At 39.2% G+C, this 24,406-nt stretch overlaps 1 protein-coding gene across 3 annotated transcripts; it reads left to right on the top strand.

The window, feature by feature from the left end:
- The first annotated feature begins 912 nt into the window (after positions 1-912).
- On the top strand, positions 913-23,796 carry LOC136466851 (nuclear pore complex protein NUP205-like). Of its 3 annotated transcripts, XM_066465369.1 has the most exons (44): positions 913-1,292; positions 1,397-1,492; positions 3,322-3,396; positions 3,496-3,600; positions 3,685-3,795; positions 4,285-4,444; positions 4,620-4,702; positions 4,811-4,930; positions 5,025-5,225; positions 7,012-7,101; positions 7,546-7,701; positions 8,782-8,898; positions 8,965-9,171; positions 9,782-9,883; positions 9,990-10,121; positions 12,227-12,357; positions 12,460-12,579; positions 12,780-12,885; positions 13,618-13,815; positions 13,905-14,023; positions 14,172-14,322; positions 14,406-14,518; positions 14,596-14,677; positions 14,764-14,850; positions 14,932-15,009; positions 15,398-15,589; positions 16,130-16,222; positions 16,284-16,397; positions 16,490-16,648; positions 16,736-16,791; positions 16,865-16,937; positions 17,034-17,224; positions 17,329-17,461; positions 17,536-17,613; positions 19,640-19,804; positions 20,831-21,130; positions 21,565-21,708; positions 21,787-21,909; positions 22,001-22,093; positions 22,259-22,381; positions 22,597-22,697; positions 22,816-22,935; positions 23,017-23,092; positions 23,525-23,796. In XM_066465369.1, the coding sequence occupies exons 1-44, from the start codon at positions 1,146-1,148 to the stop codon at positions 23,606-23,608; spliced, it is 5,505 nt and encodes a 1,834-aa protein (XP_066321466.1). In that variant the 5' UTR covers positions 913-1,145; the 3' UTR covers positions 23,609-23,796. The 3 variants fall into 3 exon arrangements, with proteins under 3 accessions (XP_066321466.1, XP_066321468.1, XP_066321467.1); XM_066465371.1 differs by lacking the exons at positions 21,565-21,708; positions 21,787-21,909; positions 22,001-22,093; ... (3 more) ...; positions 23,017-23,092; positions 23,525-23,796 and having other exon boundaries at positions 20,738-20,881; XM_066465370.1 differs by lacking the exons at positions 20,831-21,130; positions 21,565-21,708; positions 21,787-21,909; ... (4 more) ...; positions 23,017-23,092; positions 23,525-23,796 and adding an exon at positions 19,967-20,728.
- Positions 23,797-24,406: the final 610 nt, after the last annotated feature.

The following is a 24,406-nucleotide window of genomic DNA, read 5'->3' as shown; positions in this document are numbered from 1 at the left end:
TAACATTGGTATTGATGTGTACTTGACTTCTTCCGATTGGTAACATACTTTTCCTATATGGAGCATTAATTTGTTTCAGCAAGCAACTCATCTTCTACGATTATGTTGTCAAGTCACCCCTCTATATAACTGGAGTTCCTCATATTTATAAGGAATTTGCTTAGTGACTGAGGTGGTATAGATCAACTAATAATCTTGTACTGTGGTACACGATGTTTTGTTGGGAATGTGATAGATATATTGATTGCATAAGGCCCTCCGCAACGTGGAGCTTGAGTGACGCTTATATAGGAGATAGAGAATTTGGGAACCACTCATCCCACTACAGCTAGCGATTCCAACTTCAATTCTATCCATGCCAACAAAACGTGGAGCGGGCAAGAACTTGCTTCGGTGCCGAAATAATATAATACAATTTCATTGGTACTTCCTTGCTCACACCAAACTGGCGCAGCACCAGTGATGCCAAAAGCTCTGCACATTGCAACAATTGAAGAGCGCTCCTGGTTTTGGTCATGGGGCCCAATTTTCTTGCTAGCTCTACTCCCACGTTGTGCAAGGCCTAATACTAGCATTTAGGGGACCCCTGCTTGGTGCCTTTATTTACGATCGCCATTCATCGAGATCTCTCGATCAAGAGAGATCGAGATATTATTTATGATGAACTATAGGTGTATTTATCAAGAGAGATCGAGGCAAATGGCAATGGCGTATTTACTGGCTGAAGGAGAAATTTGCCAAAGTTTATTTTACGGAGTTATTTAAAAGTATTAGAGGTATTATATTATTATTTTATTTTTTCAAAAAAGGTAAATTAGGGAATCGTTTTATTAGCTAAAAAGGAAGGTATTAGCGCGTTTTGGACCGCGCGTGTCCAACAGGCCAACCTTCCAAACTTCTGAACGGCCCAGATGCGGAGATGCCACAGCCGCCGGCGCGTCTTTGCGACGCGACCGCGCTCGTCTCTCGTCTGCCTCGATGAACAGCCTACTGCGGACTCCGCCGGGGCTTCCCTGAGCCCCACCAAAACCCAGAAGCCCGCCCGCCCCGTGCTCGCCCACTAGGGTTTTGAATCCCTTCCGTACCCTCCCATTCCGCCGACTCCTCCTAGGGTTCCGGCCGGAGACCGGGTTTGTTCTCCGGCGATGGCGCCGCTTCCGCCGCGCGAGCTCCTCTCTGTCATCGAGGCGGCGCTGCTGGGCTCCGCGGCACCGTCGCCGGCGCAGCGCGTGGAGCTCCTCCACGCCGTCCGTGACGCCGCCCCCGCGTTCCGCACGCTACTCTCCTATCCGGTGCACCCCCTATTCTGGACATTCGCTTGATTGTACTATAGGATTTGTTAGGGCTGCCTTAGAATTCGGTTTGATTAGACTGGGTTTTTGGCGTGTGTGGACAGGGGCCCAAGGCGTCTGATCGGACTCAGGTGGAGAGCAAAGAGGTGCGGCTCCCAGGCATGCCGCCCATCACTCTTGATGACACCGACGTGCAGACTGTAAGCTCCCTTCATCCTTCCCAATTACTTAGTGTAGTGTACAGTCATTTAGCTAGTGTCCCTTGATTATGCTGTCTAAGATAAGGTCGCATCGAATGCTTGTTCTCTTGATTAGAACTCTGGAATGAGTATGCTGCTTTATCCTTTAGCTAGTACATCATGGTGCATACCTGTTTGTCGAACTAGTCTCTGATAGAGAACTAAAAAAAAGTAACTTTATCATTTGTAAACCCTATGACTTCTGACTTCTGTTGAGATGAGCTATATTTTACTTAGTAATTTGTTTTCTGTGTAGTCTGGCATTGAACATCATGGTATTGAACTGTATCATTTGTAAAGTTTGTTTTCCTTATGTTAGGGCCTGTATGGATACCACTAAAGTTTAGTCCTAGGCCATCCAAACAAGGTGGACTAACAGGTAGACTAAAGTTGAGTCCATACCTCCACTAACAACTGGTTCTCTAGATGGCAAGAGAGAGAGAGAGAGAGAGTGGACTAGTAGCTATTAGTCCATGTATCCAAAATTCCAAATAGCACTGGGCTAAACTTTATCAACTAAACTACTTCAGTCACCTAGCAAGTAGTTCTACGAACTAGTTCCGAGGTGATCCAAACAGGTCCTTATTCTCCCTCCATTTTGAAGTGGAGGCTGTTTTAGTTTTCTCTTAAGTCAAACTTCTCTAACTTTGATCAAGGGTGTAGAAAATGCACTAACATTTACAACACTAAATTACTTTTGTCAAATTCAGCATGAACTATGTCTTGATAGCATTTATTTATTTGTTTTTGTAGACATTAGTATATTTTTCTGTAAACTTGGTACAATTCAGATATGATTGACTTGGACCAAGACTAAAATGACCTACATTTTGGAATGGATGAGTGCCAGGATTTTATGTTATGGTGGATTAGTGTCTTCTGGATAGTGGCTCATGTTACGAATAAGGGATACTGAATTGGTCAATTGGATGGTCGTATTGAGGCCATTCAATTGAATTGGTCAATTGGATGGTCGAATAAGAGAAACCCTAGACTAGGAGATTACACTAATACCCTTGACTATTATACCTTAACAGCTTAACCTGAGTTTCAATTCTATCATACATCCATACCACAATTTGCTTGGGACTTTAGTGTCTGCTATTTTTTTTGGCTTTTGGGGAGTGGAGATGATAGTGGAATGTGGCTTCTACTACAATGTTCTGTGGACAAGGTTGGCTTTTGGTATTTGGTAGCACTGGGCTTAATACGATGGATTAATACCATATTTGACAGTCTAACACTTGATGACTCTTTTTTCTCGAAGGATTGAGAAGATAGTGTGTTTATCACATCAATGCCTTGCTAATTAAATGCTAGGATGTTGCTAACTTGGACACCGGGTACGGGTAGTAAAAGTATGAACATGCTTATAGATTCCTGGCCTGTTGCAACATTATTACTGTTATTAAGTGGAGAGCAATGCTCAAGCTACCACCTTTTCCTGTAGGCTTTTATCTTTTCACATCATACGCTTAAAGTTGTACAACAAAAGTATATCGCATGATATATCGGTGATAAAAACAAGTGCAATATATTCTTTACTCTACTGTGCTAGCTGGATTCTTACCTGTGGTTGCACCCGCAAATCTTTACCACGTGCTCTTAATAATTATGAATCCCCGTGAGGCACAACTTGCCTTTTTATTTGTCTCTACGAATCCCCATGAGAGCATGACCTGTATTTTTGTCTATTGATCTACTTATGCCTTTGATTTATGATAGCAGTATTTAGCAGTTTCACTTTTGCTTTTCTCAAGACTTCAAATTTGTATCTATATGTTTTTCAGGCGCTTAAGTTAAGTGATGAACTCAATCTTAATGAGATTGAGTGTGTTCGTTTGCTAGTTGATGCTAACAGAGAGGTATGATTTGCAGAATTCAAGTTCATTGCTCTATTGTTATTAGCCAAGTTTGAACTGTTATTTGACCATCTTACATGCATCCCTGTGGTGATTTTTCAGTGGGTTTTGTATGGTCGAGAGACATTGGAAATATATAGACTTGCAGCTGGCCTATGGTACATGGAGAGAAGGGATCTTATAACCGCTCTGTACATTCTGTTGCGAGTAATATACTAATCATTTTCATTCTAATTTTGGAATAACTTTTCTTGAAGGATGATTTTGATGTTTTTTTCATGACCTTTGTAGTCTGTTGCACTTGACCAAGGTCTTGATGCTGATCTGATGTCTGAAATCGAGGAGCAAATACAGCCTTTATTTAATGATGGTCTTCGGCAACGGATAATTGCCCTTGTAAAGGTTGGACCTGATGAAACTTGAATACACCATTTGCATGCCTTTTCATTTTTGTTCAACAAATTGAATTGGACACATTTTTGAAAAAAACAATCATGGTGATGTTAAGGTCACGTCCTTCAACAAATTGAATTGGGCACATTTTTGAAAAAACAATCATGGTGATGTTAAGGCCACGTTCTGTAAACTCAGCACTCAAAGAATGGTTCCTTTGGGCTCAAGTTTAATGGCTTAACAACATGTAAAATAGTGTACAAGGGCAGGGGTTGATCTTCTGCACTAAGCTAGGTGGGCTTATGTTGGTTTGTGCTGGCTTCTCCCTGGTCAACTGTTTATTATTTTTTTCGCAGGTATATCCAAAGCTAGTTAATTCCAGCTACTTCTTAGCAACTAGTACAGCTTAAAAATCATTTTAAAAATGCACCTTCAAAGGTTTAGTTCTTTTTCTTTGTGAGAAATGATGATTGAGGTATATTTGACTTTCCATAAAAGGAGCTGAACCGGGAAGAACCAGCTGGAATTGGCCAACCAAGCTCTGAGCGTTATGTGCTTGATTTCAGAGGGGCTCTTGTGGAAAGAAGGGCAATTGTCTCAAGAGAGAGATTAAGTTTGAGCCACTGCCTCGCTCTTTCTGCACTTATTAAACTAATGAGTAAGTTAAAACTTATTTTAAATTGCCTCTTATCAAATTAAACATTTTTTTCCTAGCGCTTACCAGGTGGTGTTAATCATTCATTGGCATGAGCCTTCGTGCTGTGCTTGTATAACCTTTTGGACATGTCAATTTATGGGAAGCAAGGACTAATGCTTTATGCAATTTCATTTAGGCCCCAGAGAGGTTAAGGATGTATTTTCAATATTGAAAGACTGTGCAGCTGAAGCAAATCAAAATAGTAGTGTGGAGCTCCAGGTTTGAAGTTTGAACCAATTACTTTGGAATGGCATGATGGTTGTTGACATGTTGTTTGTGTGCATCTGTATAATGCTATGTTGTTACAAAAAGTTACTATCATTGCAGATCACCTATGGAGTTCTGTTCTCTCTTGTGGCAACTTTTATTTCTGATGCCCTAAGTACTCTTGAGAAAGCATCATTGTCATCGTCTGATTCCTCATTTAGACGCGAATTTCATGAACTTGTAAGCTTTGATATGTGCATCTTCACTGATCACTGTTTAATACTTTGATTGAACATACAAATGTTTTATCATTGCAATCTATGATTTCTTTTAGGTGACGAGGACAGGTAACAATTCGACTATTGAAGGGTTTGTTGGTGTTGTGAGACTTGCGTGGTCTGTTCATTTGATGCTAACTCAAGATCGAAGTAATTCAAGAGAAATGTCAGATATTTGGTCATGTCTGGAAACTATCTGTCGTCAAAATTCTTTTGAGTTTTTGCGGGAGCAAGTTTTGAAAACAGCTGCATACCAGGTATAGCAAATCTGGGTTTCAATGCAGTCTTATACCAGATCTGGATTTCAATGCAGTCTTATTCCACTGTATGTCCACTTGTCCAGTTAACCATGGTCCTAAGGGTTGTGCAAATATTTTTTTTTAAAAAATTGAAATGTTTCGTGTCCTCCACATATTATATTCTAATGTGTTTGCATAATCTTGCCCCAGTAAATTTCTCTGTATGTTTCCCCTTTGTTTGTCATGTTAATCTGTTGTCTCTACCAATTGTATTAGTTTGATTTGCATTGTGACATACTAGAAGCAAATTAAAAAAAAATCCCTTTATCTAGTTGACTTATGTTGAAGGGCAGGCCTGGTGCAGTGGTGAGAGCTGTCTCACTGAGTCACCAGGTCGTGGGTTCGAAGTAGCCTCTCCGCAGATTTTGCGGGGGAAAGGCTTGCCTCGGTTTTTTCCTTCCCCAGAGGCCCAGACCCCATTCATGTGGGAGCCTCCGGCACTGGGTCCCCCCTCCCCCTTTTAGTTGACTTCTGTTGGTTCCATTTCTAGCTTCATTCCTTTCATAATCTTTCCTCAATTTGAAATCCTTGCTCTCTTGAAATCCAAGCCCATGGGAACCGTGCAAGTTGGCCTTATATAGTTATATGGGGAGCAGGTTCAGCGAACACATGATTAGTGCATATTATGTGATATTAGTATATCTTAAAGCAGATAAGGTAGGCTAGGAGTATCCTTCTGTAAATGAACACCATGGTAACGCTTTGTTTCCATGTATTATGTGTCTCGTCTTGGTGCAGCCAACCTAACATCTCCATAGGGCAGGCCGGCAGGGTGACCCAACCAACCAACCAAAAAATTGTTTCAGGAAGGATACCTTTCGATATTTAGGATCAATGCTACAGAGAGACGGGGATATTGATGAAGATGTTAGCCATAGAATCAAAGCAGGGTGGATGAAGTGGCGCCAAGCATCTGGTGTCCTATGTGACAAAAGGGTACCACAGAAGCTAAAAGGCAAGTTTTATAGGACGGCGATTAGACCTGCTATGTTGTATGGTGCAGAATGTTGGCCTACGAAAGATGACATGTTCAACAGATAAATGTCGCGGAAATGCGTATGTTGCGTTGGATTTGCTGTCATACAAGAAGGGATCGAGTTCGGAACGATGATATACGTAATAGATTAGGGGTAGCACCAATTGAAGAAAAGCTTGTCCAACACCGGTTGAGATGGTTTGGACATGTCCAACGGAGACCTCCAGAAGCACCGGTGCGTAGTGGAATCCTAAGCTAGGATAGTAACGTGAAGAGAGGCAGAGGAAGACCGAAGTTGACTTGGGTAGAGGCAATAAAAGGAGACTTGAAATGATGGAATATACCCAAAGACTTAGCCTTAGATAGGAGTGCATGGAAAACAGCTATTCACGTGCCTGAACCTTGATTGCTTCTGTTGGGTTTCAACTCTAGCCTACCCTAACTTGTTTGGGACTTAAAGGCTTTGTTGTTATTGTTGTTGTTGTATTGCATCCTGACTCTTTGTAATGGCAACAGAACATGCTCATTTGTAATTGCTGTTGAATTTGATCATGCTACTATTGTATTTACGTCCGCTATCAAAGCTTGTCCACTGATATATGTAGAATCATAGATTGGCTCCACCGAAAGAGGTGTTAGTATTTCTTGTGGCCAGTCTTGATAATTCGTGGTCAAAGTTTGTTTCCAAGAATATCAAACATATTTTATTTAGATAATATAGTACAGTGTTTTTTCTTGTTTATCATTATTTCTTCTCATCTAATGCAGAATGATGATGAGGACATTGTCTACATGTACACTGGCTACACTCACAAGCTAATGATGTGCTTTATTTCCCACCCTACTTCTAGAGATAAGGTTAGAGGAGTACTTCATTGAAGCATATAGTAACCTAGTAGAATACTCTTGTTTGAGAAAAAAACCCCCTAGTAGAATACTCCCTCCATTTGTAAACATATATTACACTATTGACTTCTTCACACAAGCTTTGACCATTCGTCTTATTGAAATATTTATTGCAAATATGCAAGAATATAAGTCATGCTGGCAGTATCTTTAATGATATAACAAGTCACAACAAAATAAATAATACTTACATAGTTTTTTTTCCTAAAAGACAAATGGTCAAATGTCATGTGCGAAAGTCAGTGGTGTCATATATTTAAACATGGAGGGAGTATCCATTTTCCTGTCTTGTAACCTCTGGTGGTCACTATATGATTAGTGTCCTATGATGGGGATAGCATGCAAGTAACTTTCTTCATTCTGTGTGCAAAATCGATAATATTATCTTCTTGACAGATAAAGGAAATTAAGGAGAAAGCAATGACTGCCCTCAGTCCATATGGGCCACCGTGGGGTCATCGGGAAGATCTTGGTAGAAATGGGGAACAAGTTGATCAGCCTACTAAGGAGCCTTTTGTATCCCTGCTGGAACTAGTTAGAGAAATCTATCAGGTAATGCGTCTGTCATTTATATAGTCGAATCAAATCTGTGGACCTGAAAACATGTATGATTTAGCTTGACATGGGTCTAGTGTCCTCCCATGTGTTAATCTTGTCTTTTTTTATAATGATATATTTATGTCATCTTGTGTGACCACTTGGTAATAGCTAGTGCTAGTTCTTCCTGGGTAATAGATGCAAATGCATTGTTGCAAAGTAAAAGTAGAAATCAAACGATGCATCATGCATTATTCCTGCATTGCTGTCTTTTTGCTTCTCTGTGTCCTGGGCAAAGTGGACTTTTTTAAAAAAAAAACTTTTTGCATGTGCACACAACATTCTGCACTCATAGGAGTCATTTTGGGATGTAAAAACCTTTCGAAATACCATTCTAGGGCCTATGTCAATGATAAATTGAATGACTATCAAATGCTACTAGGACACCAGTGTTCATTTTTCTTTTTGCCGGTTTGTGAACTTGAGTCCGAGTCAGATTCTAGCAACATGTGTCCAAGCTCGATTGTTGTTTCTCTTTCTCACGACCAATATTTCTTTTATTGAGTTGGATACCTTCGAGGCAGTCAGACACACTATGCCACGATGACATGTGATGAAATGTAATTGATGCATCTATTTCAACTACTGTTGACCTTTGTAGTATAATGCAACGTTTAGTTTGACTGTTTTGTAGACTCTTGACTTGTTTCCGATTCAAGGTTAAAATTTTCTCTCTAGTCTAGTAATTGCTTCCATCTGTGACCATCAGAGGCATGATCATGCATTTTCATTTGTGGAATTTAAATATTTTCTCGGCATCACTTCGAACCCCGTGATTTGATCTTACAAATGTACATGAAGCAGTAATAATATTTTGAAAGCACATTAGATGCTAGTAAGGTTACTGCATTTCTGTTGAACACATCTATTTGATTAGTCTTTTTCAGTCTACTATATGTGCAAAACTGTATGTCCATCGTTCTCAATAAGGCATGATATTTTGTATGATCTCTCGAATGTTCCTTTTTTTCTGTGTTTTGGTTTGAGAAGTTTACATAGCAATAACATTTGTTTTTTTTTGTGTGTTGTCTTCAGAAAGAGCCTGAGCTAGGGAATGGAAATGATGAACTGTGGACCTTTGTTATATATGCAGGAGAAGACCACACCAACACACAAACTCTTGTGGCCTTCCTTGGACTTCTCAGTACTTTGGTATGCATTATGGTTACTGCTCTGTTCAGTTTTCCATTGTTTGCGCTGACTGAACAATTTTGTCAGGCTTCCACCGAAGTTGGTGCTGCCAAAGTCTATGAGCTTCTCCAAGGAAAAACTTATCGTTCAGTGGGTTGGAGCACTTTGTTTGATTGCTTATCTATCTATGAGGAGAAGTTCAAAAAATCGATTCAATCTTCTGCAAACATACCGCCTGATTTTCCTGAGGGGGATGCACAGGCACTTGTTGCATATTTAGCTGTTCTTCAGAAGGTGTGAGATTTCTTGCACTTATTCATTTGTTTTGTTCATCTTGGTCAGCTTTGTTCACAGTAAACTGCACTTGCACCTCTGACGATGATGAATTTGGAATCACTATATATATTACCTTTAGCATTACGCTCCACTTTCCATGGCTATATCGTCATCCTGAAGTTTTTTTTATCATCGTAGCCTGTGTTGTGGATGTCATGATTTTGCTGCATCTCTTTTACACTTCAATTCTGTAGTTGTGACTGAACATCATCAGCTATGCATATTTCTTTGAAAAATGAGAAAATATAATCAGCCTTTGTCTCAGCATATCAGTCTTGCTTATCTTATAACCCATTTGAGAGGTTCTGTTACAGGCTTACAGCTGCATCGAGCTTCTGGAAGCTCAGTAGAAATTTCAATGAATCAATATGCTTCTGGTCTCTCAGCTGTACTGGCCATAAATTACTACTACCAAGTAGCTTGTTATGCCAGATGCGCTATGTGTCTCATAAAGTGCTTTGTTCATCATGCATAGTGATTACTGTTGCTGTTGTGATTTGTTTTCTCGAAGGAAGTTGCTTTGAATTGTCTACTTGATTAGATAAATCATTAGATTGTGAACATGTAGGTGGTGGAAAATGGGAATCCTATGGAACGCAAGAAGTGGTTCCCTGACATTGAACCTTTATTCAAGCTTCTCAGCTATGAAAATGTGCCTCCGTACTTGAAGGTACAAGCATTTATGTTTTGAGTCCATCTGTACATCTGACATCCTTTCTTTTTTTAGTTAGGTCGCGGTTATGTTTTCTCGTAATATGTGCTTGAAACATGTGCAGGGGGCTTTGCGAAATTCAATAACTGCATTTATCAAAGTGTCACCCCTACTAAAAGATGCTATTTGGAATTATCTTGAGCAATATGATCTTCCGGTGGTTACGGCTCCATTAGGTCACCATACAGCAACACAGGTGCCCTTAATGTTCACCATTTCACTAATTTCCTAATTTTACTGGCTACTTTCTAACTCATTTTTTTGGTCCTCAAGCAAAGCAACATAATTCCTCTAGTCATAAAAGTGTCGTTTTGGGCCTCGACACAACCATCAACCTATTACTTTGACCACTAATTGCTTACATAAAACATATGGGTAATATCAAATCTGTAATGTTAATGTATTATGAATTTTTTTCAAGATAAAATCTAGCTATACTGTTTTAAAAATTTAAACTGATATGTTAAAAGCAACATTTATGGTCAAAGTTAAAACATGTTGACTGAATGCCACCCCAAATGACACTATTTTGTGATCGGACGGAGTATAAAAAAATCCTATTTTCTTCTTTTTTCACATATTTTTTATTAAGTACAATGAATTAGGAAAATTAACCTCGTATGCAGAGTTTTTTTTCTGTTGTGACAAACAATGAATCTGTGAATAATATTCAATAATAACACATTTAGTATTTCATATAGCTCTTAACCTTGCATCTAAGTCTCTAGTTTATCATTTCCCTTACCCTTAGTGCTCTCATCTGGACGCTACTATGTTTGATTGTGGTTTATATTTTATAGTTGGGACTCAACTATTTCTCAGTTTATATGATTTTACTATTTGATGTTTATTCCCTTGTTCTCTCTTGTTTTGGTTGCCTTAATACCTAATCTCTAAAACCACAACTTTCTTAGAATGCCAATTATTTATGACAACTAGCAAGCACTTAGGTTAGGTAGTGCAAGTTCTGGTTCTTAACTGGTCAGCTTCTTCTAAGGAAAGGCTTGGTACCCATCGCTTGAATGATGCAGCAATTAAAGCTTGTTCATACCCTGGAGCATAGTCACAAAGTTTCCTAGTCGACAGGGTCGAGGAACGTGATACGCTACTCACGAGAGGTTTTTACATGGCAGGGTCGAAAATGACCCCGCGTACCTGGGTCAGGGACGACGTTCCTGGATCAAGGGTTGATGCCTTCGACCCCCTCAATGTGGAAACAATATCAAAGTGAGGACAGAGTCTTTGATCTCTGTTTTTGCACCCGAGAGGGAGTGATTTTTTGTAATGTTATTTTAAAATAATATTTTAAAAATAACCCACTAAAAAAAATATATTTGCAAATCTAACTCTTTTGGCAGCACCAAGCGTCGTGGCGCGACAGGACCATGCTGCCGCGCCGCATGCATCAGCACAGCAATGTTGCCACGCTGGTGCAACTGGGTGACATGGTGCAAGGCTTGTGCTGAACGCGTTGGAGCGGTAGCGCTATCGTGCCAGTCTGCTTGGCGTGGCAGCCACAGTTAAAAAAAACGATGTGCCGCTTGTCTTCATCCATCTGTCTCTCTTTTCCTCCTGAACCATGCATGGGCGAGCCATGTTAATAGCAGGAGGAAAAAGAGATGGAGTGGAAGACGAGCAGCGCGTGGAGAGAAGCGTTTTAACTGCAGCTGCCACACCATGCGGACTGGTGCGATAGCGCTGCCGCGTTCGTGTCAAAGGCTTCAGTGTGACAACCCCGGTTCCATGTCAGCTACTTGGTATGGTCAGAAGGGTTAGATTTGCAAATGTTTTTTTAGGTGGGTTATTATAAACTAATAATTGAATAAGGTTAAAAATAAAAAATTCAGACCATTATGCATTTTACTAGTTGTCTTTTGTCCTTAGTGTTAGTTTTTGATGAAAAAACTAACAAAACACTTAGTTTATGTGAAGCAAGGCCTGTTTCTTTAGGTCTTAAAGCAACTACAGCTTCCTCTATCGGAGGATGTGGTGCCTGTCATCTGAATATTTGATGCATTGGAAAACAAAAACTAAAGATTGTTGAAGTTGCAACCCAATTCGTTTCTCATTTATTTTCGTTCGACCTATGAGTCAATAAATATACACGGAATACTTCAATCTATTCTGGCCAAACCCTTAATGATAGGTGGTCAGCTTTCTTTTGTTTGATCTTTGGTGTAAAATCAACTATCAGCGGAATCTAACATAAGGTCTACTAATATTCATATGAAAAATACTACTATAATCTCTAATCTATTCGAGAAAACTATACAATATCTAATCGTTCTATGTTGGTGGTAGGTCTATGATATGAGGTTTGAGTTGAATGAAGTAGAAGCGAGGATGGAGAGTTACCCCTCAACCATATCTTTCCTCAGATTGATCAATGCACTTATTGTAGAAGAAAGAAACATAAGTGACAAAGGCCGGAGGTGCATACTTTTAATTAACTGATTTTTTTGTTTCATATCCTCACCTTCAACATCTTTGAGAGTAAGATACTTTTTCTAACAGGTTCATACTTTTTCTAACAGGTTCATGGGTATCTTTAAGTTTGTTTATGAGGATGTCTTTGGTCCTTTTCCTCAAAGAGCTTATGCTGACCCCCTGGAAAAATGGGAGCTCGCACTTGCCTGCTTGGAGCATTTCCGCATGTGAGTAGAATGATTTTTTGTTTGAAAATCTAATTGCTTATCTTTTTTTTTGGATGGGGAACCATGCAATGTGAACCCTGATGATGCAAATACGCCCTTATACCAGGATAGCTTCTTTTTTGATCTACTAATCCCTGAGACATTTTTTGCCGTAAAATGCAGCAGTCCACTTGGTAACTAATTGACTATTGTTTATACAGGGTTTTGAGCATGTATGACATAAAGGATGATGATATTTATGCTTCTGTGAACACATTAGCTCCTTCCTCTATCGAGAGACAGCTCCCTCTGCTAGAACTACTCAAAGTATGTCCATGTACTGATTTTGAGATGCCTTAATTGATAACATATTACTGATGCTCAGTCTGGGATTATTTATACTACTTGGAAGTTGATTGAAAATCATGTTGCCATTGGAACACTTTTCATTGCAAATGTTGCACACTCCTTACTTAAGATTCCCTCCTTGACGTGCCTATAATATTTCTCAGCTAGTGTTGACAGGCATTTAGCATGTTTTCAGGATCACATAGTAGAGGTGGAGCTATGTGCTATGGTTAGAATTATGTATGAATATTGCTAACAAACATAGGCAAATACATATTGTCTGCTGTATTCAGAACTGTAGGCCAGAGAACACTAACTAGGGTCACCGGTCAAATAGTGAGCTGTGAGATTTCTTTCCACGTATACTTCCTATATAGCAGTAGTATGAGCTAAAAAAATAATTGTTCTTTCTAGAATGTACTACTGATTGATATTTCATGTTCACAAATCACAATATATATGGTGATGTTCTTGTTTTAAAAGCTTTTCTTTATCTTTAGCAGAGAATTATATGTTTATGTCCTTCAGATCACCTGAATTAATATGCTTTGCTTAGGTGGATAAGTGCTTGCTTGTTTGCCTTTTGCTCTGTGGCATATTTTTTTCCCATGTATGTATGTCTGTTTAAAGATACTAAAGTTTTGCATAGACTTCTATTGCACCTCTATTTGTACATTATTTATAATTTGTGGTTGTGGAATTTTGACTCAGGATTTCATGAGTGGGAAAGTTGCTTTCCGGAATATTATGAACATCATATTAGTGGGTGTTGACTCTCTTATCAAGGAGCGAACTACCCAAACATGCGGTATCATTTTGGAGAAAGCTGTCCATCTATCTCTTGAAATATTTATTCTTGTCATGGAGAGAGATCTGGCTCTTGCTGATGTTTTTCGGCCACTCTACCAGGTTTTGCATTTCGTCTATCTCAACTGTGGGGTTTTGCCTGGTCGTTACTTCATCTAACTGTTTTTCTGCTTTCATTTGGGATTATGCAGCCATTGGATGTTATATTAGCTCAAAGTCATAGACAGATTGTAGCATTGCTAGAGTTTGTACGATATGATTATCTTCCCCAAATTCAACAGTGTTCTATCAAAATTATGACCATCCTGAGGTAAATTCAAATTACTTACGTTTTTCCTTTGTGCTGCCACTCTGCTATTAAATGTCTGCTTTTAATTCCATATGTGAAATTTCTGTAACAAATTGTAGTGTGCTAGTTTGCTTATTTGTGTTCTTACGGTTTGTTTATTTTACGGCAGTTCTAGAATAGTTGGTTTGGTACAGTTGCTTTTGAAAGCTGATGTTGGAAAAATGGTAATAGAAGATTATGCTGCTTGCTTGGAGTTCCGGTTTGATGATTTTCAGGTCATCGAAGACACGAAAGATGATGTTGGAGTTCTAATACTGCAGGTTGTGATTTGTATTTCCTTTGACCTTGGAGATCCATTTGACGGGCTGTGTTTTAATTATGCTAATCAATTATATATATGCAGTTGCTTGTTGACAATATTTGTCGTCCAGCTCCAAACATTACACATTTGCTCTTGGGATTTGATGTCAATGGATCCATTGAGCAAACAGTTCTAAAACCAAAATCCCACTACAGGTTAACTCTAGACTCTGCCTTTATTGTGTAGTGATATATTTTATTAATTCAATTGAACTCATCTCGTTATATCTCAGTTGTTTGAAGATAATCCTTGAAAATCTTGAAAAAGCGACAAAGCCAGAGATAAATGCCTTACTGCACGAATTCAGTTTTCAGGTTTGATTTTTTTTGGCTTAGTAGTCAGATGTGAGATTTTCATCTTATTTTTATGTTATAATTGGATTTTTTCCATCTTAATTCAGCTTCTCTACGAGTTATGTCTTGATCCTTTAACTTGTGGGCCTGTTATGGATCTCCTGAGTACAAAGAAGTACCAGTTCTTTTCTAAGGTTTAATTTCTTGTCTGTTCTTTTGCATCATTATAACAACATTTAGTTAGAACTCATATTTTCCTTGCCCACTAATGTCAGCATGTTGGAACCATCGGAGTGACACCGCTCCTGAAAAGGAACAGTAACCAATCTCTTCGTATCAGCATGCTCCATGAGGTATACATTGAGATTTCTTCTTTCGTCAAAATCTTAATTACTTAGGACACTCAGAGATTAATAGAAGTGCAAGTGTGATGTAACCTTTGCTAATGTTTTATGATGCCAATCTATTGTAAAATGAACCTTATATTGAATTATCCTTGATAAATGGCACAACAGTTACTACTGGGGTTACAATTGGATCGGCACAGTAGTAACAGTGCTCCAGTCATACATGATTGCATATTCGAAACATTGAAATTCTGCTATTTATAAATTGCATTTGAACAGCAAAATTGAGGTGCATGGCTGTTTTTAGGCTGCTATTGCTTTTGATGGTCTCCTGCCATATTTAGCTATGTTGGTATTTTTCATTCTGTTAAAACCTTGATTTGTTTATTTTCAGAGGGCATGGTTGCTAAAGATGTTAGCACTGGCATTACATATATCCGATATATCGTCATCTGTATACAGGGAAGCCTGCGTGGCTATTCTTTATCATACTTTTGGTCAGTGTGCTGAGAACTTCCAGAGCACAAGTTTGTTCGATTCACGTGCTTTGACTAGCATCAGCGATGTACCAGCAAAGAGGAATAAGGTAACATTAGGCATCTGTTATCCCCCCACTCCCTCATTTTCTTTTTTTTTTCAAGGTGATGAATCCTTGGATAGGAGGTGTGGAATGGAAACCAGCAATCCATGTGCCCAAGACATAACCTAGCGTATCACTCTCCTTTTTATGTTTTTTGTTCTTTTAAATTTTTGTTTCTTGTCAACGGTGTCTCTTGTTAGTTTCATCTCTAGCCTGCACCAAATTGCTTGGGACTAAAGAGTCTGCTGCTTTTTTCTTGGCGATGAATAAATCGTGTCTTATATATACACCTTTTTGTGACTTTTTGACCTTTTTAAGTTTTGTTTGTGCAAAGCTATGTCTGTATACTTTCATGGTCCTTATTAAGCTTGCTTTCATGTGGCCATTGAAATCTGCAGTGACATGCACACCATACACCATTTATGGTTTTTAAAAACTAGTTAGATAAGGAGAGTTTAAAACCTCATTCATTTGCTGGTCAAGTATGATATTTGATCTACATATCCATTATCCAGAACCTTATATCACTTGAAACGTTGCACTTAGGTTTTGGACTTGCTTGAGGTTCTACAGTTCAGATGTCTGGACACTTCAATGAAGTATCCACAGCTGCTTTCCAACCTGGGAATTGAATCGAAGGTATGGCCTTTAAACTTCCAGTTAGTTTTTTTTTTAGTTCTCACTATATTTTGGTGCACAGATTGAAGAGATCCTAAGGAACTCTGCAACTTTTGAAAATGGCGGTGTATATTATTATTCAGAGAGAGGTGATCGACTGATTGATCTTGATGCTTTCCATGAAAAACTTCTCCAGGTTGTGTGTTCATTTTTATGCGTCCTTTTTATGTTTGATTTTTTCTTTCAAAATTGATCTTGTGTTTAATTAATTGTTCTTTTGTTCTTTAGATGTCACAAGAATTGAACTCACAATTAAGTGAGTCTGAGAAAGCCGGACTAAAAGAATCAGTTCATCATTTGCTGAAATGGGCCTGGCGATATAACAAAAATCTTGAAGAGCAGGCTGCCCAACTTCACATGTTAACTGGTTGGTCACAGATGGTTGAAGTGAGTTGGGTTTATCCTCATCTGCTTATCCTTTGTGTAGGTTGGAAAATTTTATGTGATGTGCTGTTTTCTGTTTATGAAAACCAGGTTGCTGTATCAAGAAGGATGTCATTATTTGAGGACCGTTCTCAGCTATTGTTTGAGTGAGTGGTGCCTCCCTTCATGCAAAATGAAAAACTATTATTTCGATAACTGTACCAATATTGATTTATGCAGGCTGCTTGATGCTTCATTGAATGCCACAACATCTCCAGATTGTTCAGTGAAAATGGCATATGTTTTAACGAATGTAAGAAGCTTGTTCTTATTTGTTAAATTCCATTCTCCTAGTCTTGTACCACACCTTCTGTATATGTTCTGAACTTATTTGGGTGGTCATTTTAAGGTATCGTTGACCTGTATGGCTAAACTGCGGGATGAAAGATTCATATGCCCAGCTGGTACAGATTCTGATGCGGTTACTTGCCTTGACATTATTTCGTCAAAGCAGCTACCAAATGCAGCTTGTAACTCATTGCTATTCAAGCTTGTGATGGCAACACTAAGAAATGAATCATCTGAAACCTTGAGAAGACGGTAATGTAGATGTAGTTGGTGACTGTTAGCGCCACTAACCGACTCCTTGTTTCAATGTTCCTCTTCACCTTCTGTGAATACTGACCTTCAGTCGCCCTCTGCAGGCAATATGCATTATTACTGAGTTATTTTCAGTATTGTAGTAGCATTCTTGACTCTGATGTCCCTCCATCTGTTCTTCGCTTCTTGCTACTGGAGGAGCAAGAGGGTGATGATGAGGACATCACTCTTCAAAAGGTCCATCTCTGTTGCATTACCTTACTTCCTTTTATATAGTGACTATTGCCTGATAGTTCTTTGTCCTTCTAAAGGTTCTCAAGGAGCACAGTGAATTAGCACATGCCAACTTTTCCATCATAAGGAAGGAAGCTCAAGCTATCGTTGATTTGGTATGCCATTCTGTTCATGTGACACTCGCATATTTTTAATATGTTTGTGTTTGTGCAAGGGAAACATAACTCACTGTAAAAGCATGTCTGGCTGATGGCATGGATTGGTGATATCAGTAACTCAGCCTGTCATCACCTGTAACACGCCAACCTGACACTGGTTAACAGTATGCAACTACCATAAAAAATATTCCAAATTTTAGCAGCAATTGACCCTAATAAAGTAACAATATGAAAAAAGTGCGTACCCAGTGCAGAGAGCTCCCGCTCTGTGCGGGGTCTGGGGAAGGGTGTCAGTGGCAAACCTTACCCTCGCCTGTGCAATGCGAGGAGAACCTGGGACCTTCCGGTCACAGGCGGTAAGACTCTACCGCTTGCACCAAAAGGATATGAAACAACAAAAGGTATTAATGTATAATTAAAAGGTTTTACGCCTCTTGACGAGTATAGAAATTAAGAATATGAAAACTGAGCATTCCTAGAACAAAACTATAGCTGTTATTCCTGTTAACAAATCAGTAAAGAACATGTGTGTGACAGTGTGTTGCATCACATTTTTTATTTTGTAGTGCAATATAATTCTGAACATTGTACTAAAGATAGCTTCTGGTCCCTATCAGTTTCTTTTACATCACTGTCGATTCCAGTACATTTATCCTTTTAACTCTAGGCACTTAATCCAGGAATGAGTTACTGCCTATTTTGTTGACACGCTTTAGTCCAGTTTATGATTATTCTAAATACTTGCCATGCTGTGATAGGCCCCGTTCGCGCCCTTAAACCCGCCTTGATCCACATCTTTTTTTTGGAAAAAGTCTACTTAAAACCCCCCCCCCCCCCCACCTTTCATACTTGGTCTACTTCACCCCCCCAACTATGAAACCGTCTATTTTACCCTTTGGGCGGTTTTGACAGTGGTTTTACTACTGTAGCAACCCACTGTCACTGTAGCAACACGCTGTTACTGTAGCAACCCGACGATGAAAACCGCCCGGGGGGTAAAATAGACGGTTTTAGAAAGTTCAGGGGGTAAAACAGACGGTTTCATAGTTGGGGGGTGAAGTAGACCAAGTATGAAAGGTGGGGGGGTTAAGTAGACTTTTTCCTCTTTTTTTTCATCTGGAACAGTGTTCCCTCTCATAGATTCCTCCAAAATTCCTCCAAGCGAACGGGGTCATAGTAAAATAAACTTGAATACACAGTAGAGCTGTGTATCATATCTGAAAGCAGGAAGGATTTTGTATAATGCATTGAGCCTCTCAAGCGGTATATATAGAGTACAGAGACTTGGGAGACAAGACACCTCCCCCGACACATATGGTAGTACTAGGTTACAGTATCCTACCTACCAAATATACTCTAACAATATTGTTAAAGTAGAACTATAATAGGCAATTGATAGTTTTGTTTGGATATGGTGCTAAGGGAACTCAAAGGGACATCTGTTGTATATTTGCATGCCAGATTTGTATCTGGATATATTTTGTCGCAATAGTTCCAATGTTATTGTGTTTATTTTTGCCGAATTCCATTTTTAATTTGTAATTGACTGACTCTGCATTCTATAGCAGCTAGCTGCTTCTCAATAATCAAACGTTCCCACTTATAATTTCTGAGATCCCAAGGCAAAGTATAAGATCATTAGGGATAAACACTGCCAGGAAGATAGCTGGGCAGAGTTGGCTTGGAGGAAGACTAGACTATTGGGAATACTTGGGACTAATTTGTCATTGATTGCTCGATTCCCAATGACCGCTGTGGCGCCATGCCTCTGTATATATAGAGCAGGCAGCTAATAACTTAATAATTTTCCTAAAAACCAACTAACTGATCCAATCGGTTTCCTAATCCTTACATCTTGATGTGAAAGATAGATGGGCTGGCTCTTTGGTCACCCATACTCTTAGTGCTGACCAACTATAACATCACGTCTTGTTGAGGTTTGAAGATGATTAAACGAACCAGTCAAATGGTTGACCATACAGGTAATCTAATACTCCGTTCATTCTTTGTATTCTTGTTACAGGTTACGAAGGATGCTGTCCATGGTAGTGAAGCTGGGAAAGCAATTTCCTTTTATGTTCTTGATGCATTAATTAGTATTGACCATGAAAAGTATTTCTTAAATCAACTTCAAAGTCGAGGGATTCTTAGATCATGTCTGAGTGATGTTACAAACTATTTGTCAAAGGTATGTATTGCCACTACTCTATCTTGTTTTTTTTTTCCATTTTGAAATCTGCTGTCCAAGTTGGAGGCTTTAGCTATCATGCATTCACGCCACTTTCATATTACTGATTTTCTTGAAAACAAATGACACTGTGGACTCTTTTTCTTTTTTATGCATGCTCAGGTGGGTAATGTGAAAATAGGAGAATTGTAACTTACATTGGTGACCTGGTAAGAGTTGGATAGTGCATGCTAAGGTGTCGCAGGGGGAACTGCCAATCCTCTAGATGGGAAAAGAGGATAGGACATTCCTGGAAAACTAAAGGATTTTCAATGCATCTACCTAATTGCCAAGCTTGCTGGTTTTGATTTTCTTGTTTCAACTTCAAGAAGGGATTTATAATGGACAATTTTCTCAATTTATTTAGAATAGATTTTTTTGTATTGATTTAATATCCTATTTCATAGCATGCCATTCCTGTTTGTGTTTGTTTTCACAGCAAACAGTATAGATGCAAATATGGTATCATCCTTTTCCATTGCCGTATTATCTGAGCTACATATGTACAGCATTGTGCATACTTTATTTAGCACTAACTGCTTGGGCACAATCTTTTAAAATCAATGTGTCTTTTATTTCTTTATATGTTGAACAATGAATTGTATGTTTAAGTTTAGTTGGATATATGGGGCTAAAGTTACATTAACATTTTGCCGCTATACAAGGTATTTGGATATCTGAACTTGCTCGAGATGGATTGATATTTATTTTGTAACTGTATTCGAGAATATTCATAATTTCCAGAACTCTAGTTATTCTCTTTTTTTTTTATGAAAGGCGGTGCACAAACATCTGTCATGTTTTATGCACCCTGAACCATGTATCATATGCTAAAGATGAGCTATGAATCACTCTGAAAATGAAAATGATTTGTCTAGAAAATGCCTCATGCAGGTTTTGTTGTGATAATCTATTCATCCTGCCCCTCTTCGTGTCTGGAATTTTACCCAGATATGTTGTGTCATCAGTTTTCTGGGTATTTTCCAGGATTCGTCATGGGCATCAGAATCTTCACAGCGGTTTTGCACTGTTGATGCTCAGTTTTCATTACTGCTGAGAATAAGTCATCATTATGGCAAACATGGCGCTCAGATTCTGTTGTCCATGGGTGCTTTACAAAATCTCTCATCATGCAACCTCATGGGTGGGCAGAAAAAGGTGCCACTTGCTCCCAAAATCGTAAAAGAACGGATTGGTGAAATTGACAAGAAGAGGTCACTTATTACACCTGTACTGCGAATAGTCACCTCTTTTACATCGCTTGTGGACTCGGCTGATTTTCTTGAGGTTCGCTTATTTTGAATATCCAGATTTCTTGCCTGACATATGTATGTAGGGCGTCTGCTAAACATTATTGGTTTATCTCCTAACTGAACTGAGTGTTAGAGTACAGTCATCGCACAATTTTATCGTGACAAATTTGAAAAACATCAATGAATAAAATTGGTATCTGTGGTTCGTTACTGGGTCAATGGTACATGTAACTTAACTTCACAATGTACTGTTAACTAAGAGGAACTGTATCTTGGTATATATATGGAGTTTTGATAGCTGGATCCTGCATAACTTAACTGCTGTGTAGTTTGAAATTTTGAGAATCTTGCCTTAGGAATCACATCACCTTTGTTGCCTTGGTGATGAATTTTACACGATGCATTTGTCCTTTAGTTCTGTGAATTTTCCATACCAATGTCCCTTATAAAGTTTAACTCTTGATTCAGGTGAAGAACAAGATTGTACGAGAGATAGTGGACTTTGCGAAGCAGCATCAGTCGGTTTTTAATAGCATTTTAAGGGAGAACATGACTGGAGCTAATTTGCTCACATTGGAGCAGCTTAGCATGGCAGTTTCTATTCTCAGCAAGGTTTGCTATTCACTTTGTATTTGATTTTGGCCACTTGTAATCTGTTGTAGAGGTTTAGAGGTGCTAAAAACTTTGTAGGTTTGGGCGTACGAGGAAAATGAGGAATGCAGCTATATTCAAGATCTATTTTCCTTGATGCATTCTCTTTTTAGCCTCGACTTTGGTTCTCTAAATCTTATGCAATCACCAAACATGATTGAGGTGAGCTTAATCCTCTTTATAATAGTTATATTGTAATGATGGCTTTATGCACCCATATAACTTTTCTAATGCTTCTACATGCTGCTACCAGAATCATAAGTCAGAATTGATAGCATTTGGTCTTTGCTTCAGCCTTGTCTCTTATCTTTATGTTCTGGCTACAAAGAAGAACATGCGATTTCAAGTGAGTAATACTTGAAACCTTCCCTCTGCTAAGAAAAATGTGGTTGTTGCAAGTTGAGTTTTTTCTTAAAAGAAAATCAGGCAGCACAAATGAGGGTCAGAGGGATTAGTTCTTATGTCCAAATCTTTTGACACTGACTGTATTTGCAACACCTTGAATTTGCAGGTTTCGTATGGCCATAATAGTGATCAGCAGCACCCAACACTACAAATGGTTTCTGATCTTCTGAATTCAGTAACACTTGCCCTAGAAAGAGTAGGTGATGAAAAATATATGCTTTTAAACAAGGTATTGGTGTTTCTGACCTGCATGGTCACAAATTTACTTGAAGTGAATTTTGTTTTAACGGGTTAAAGTATGGAGAAGATAAGTTATACATGGCAACATGAACTCGAAATACAGATATGGAATTGAGCGAAATGTTCACTATTATCTGGAATTCTGTAGTAGTTCATACTTTTCCTGCAATAACTAAAGCTAACTTGTCTGAATTTGTTATCTAGATCCGTGACTTGAATGAGTTGTCCAGAAAGGAGGTTGATGAGATAATAAAAGTATGCATGAAGCAAGATTGTATCTCTCCCAATGATAACATCCGTAAGAGGTAAGCTCTTATTTTTGTCTCAGAATCTTCACAATATTTTTTGTTCTGACACTGGCTGATTTTGTCTAGCTAATCCTTCAACAATATGTGCTGTAACAGTTTTTTTATTTATTTGCAGGAGGTACATTGCAATGATAGATTTGTGTTGCATGGCTGGCAACCGAGACCAGCTTATAACCCTTCTACTCCAAATAACGGAATGTGCCGTTACTATTCTCCTTATTCATTTTCAGGACGAGTAAGAATGCTTATCAGTTTAACTAAAGGTTTATAGCTCACTATTCTGTTCTTACATTAACAATTTTCTCTGCATTTGCAGTGCTTCTGCAAAAGGTCTTTCTTCATTTTATGATGAACTCCTTCCTGTGCTGGAGAGACTAGAGCATTTGAAAGAGGTAAAGCTCATATATGTACTATATACTAGGGCTTTAGGTGGCTACCATGGTGTACTCTTGGCACCTAGAAATTAGACGTTTAATGCTGGGATATGCTGCTACACTAAAAAGGGCGTACCCAGTGCAGAGAGCTCCCGCTCTGTGCGGGGTCTGGGGAAGGGTGTTAGTTGCAAGCCTTACCCTCGCCTGTGCAATGCGAGGAGACCGCGACTCGAACCCGGGACTTTCCGGTCACAGGCGGTAAGACTCTACCGTTTGCACCAGGCCCGCCCTTCGATATGCTGCTACACTATTAACAAGAAATCAAAGTATATGGATTTGGTTGTTCAATAGCTAAACATATAAATTTAAAAGAGCAAAGATGCTTTCACATAGATTATGTTGATTAATTTGGTCAGGAGTATTAAAACCTTCTTTTTATTGGCCCCGCAGGACAAAGTTGGACGTAATCTGAAGTTGTTCCACAGATCCGTTACTACACTTAAGGAGATGACCATCAGAACCATGACCCTATGAAGGCCGTAACGTGTACAATGTACAATATACATGTTTCTTAGGATAGCTACACCTCGCTAGATTTGTTGATGTAAAACATTGTTGTGTAAGCTCTCTTAACACGGACTGCCCCGAGGCGGTGACCTGTATGTCACATGCCATTTTTCAGAGTAAAATGCACCAGGGTCAATGGGGTTGTTATCTAATAACTAACTCTCAAATTGCTTTTTTGTCGTTTTGCCGTTAGATCTAATGTGGCATGTACACTGCAACCAGCGTGTGGTGTATTTTTGCAAGAAAATACGGGTCAACCATATAGACCATTATTCCTATATGCTAAAAGTTTCCACACAGCGAGCCACGTCATCGTTTACTACTGTCCGTCCGACCTCCGATACATCGGCTGAGATCGCTTGGAACGGCTTCCATCGTCTCGTGGTTATTTTTTACCTCTCCTACTCAGCTTCGCTTGCCTGATTTTTTTAACCCTTTTTTTGAAATTTTTTCACTGATATGTCCCTAGAGAAAAGATTTCAAAATCTGGACCCTTAGCTCGGCATCATCGCTGCTGGCGTCGAGCTAACACGTCTCGGCGCCAACGTCTCTGGTGTCGAGCTCTTGGGCACGAATCCAACGTAGCGGTGACATGGCACAGAAGCTCGGCGCCAGTCACCCTAGCGCCAAGCTCGGCGCCGTAGATCTTGGCGTTGAGCTTGGCGCCAGGGTGACTGGCGCCGAGCCTACCTTACGTGAGGCCCCAGTCCTTTCTCTCCTCTCCCTCTCTCTCTCTCGCTTTTCCCTCGCCCGAGTGCCGAACCG

The sequence above is a fragment of the Miscanthus floridulus genome, chromosome 7 (assembly GCF_019320115.1).
Source record: "Miscanthus floridulus cultivar M001 chromosome 7, ASM1932011v1, whole genome shotgun sequence".
Lineage (NCBI taxonomy): Eukaryota > Viridiplantae > Streptophyta > Magnoliopsida > Poales > Poaceae > Miscanthus > Miscanthus floridulus.
Note: the sequence above shows the minus strand (reverse complement) of the source record. Positions and strands in the feature narration are given on the sequence as shown.

Excerpts from the sequence above, each read along its gene's own strand:
- LOC136466851 (XM_066465369.1), top strand. The coding sequence starts at position 1,146 with ATGGCGCCGCTTCCGCCGCGCGAGCTCCTCTCTGTCATCGAGGCGGCG. Across the intron at positions 17,462-17,535 it reads AGGACATCACTCTTCAAAAG|GTTCTCAAGGAGCACAGTGA; the intron begins GTCCATCTCTGT and ends GTCCTTCTAAAG. Across the intron at positions 22,698-22,815 it reads AATGATAACATCCGTAAGAG|GAGGTACATTGCAATGATAG; the intron begins GTAAGCTCTTAT and ends ATTTATTTGCAG.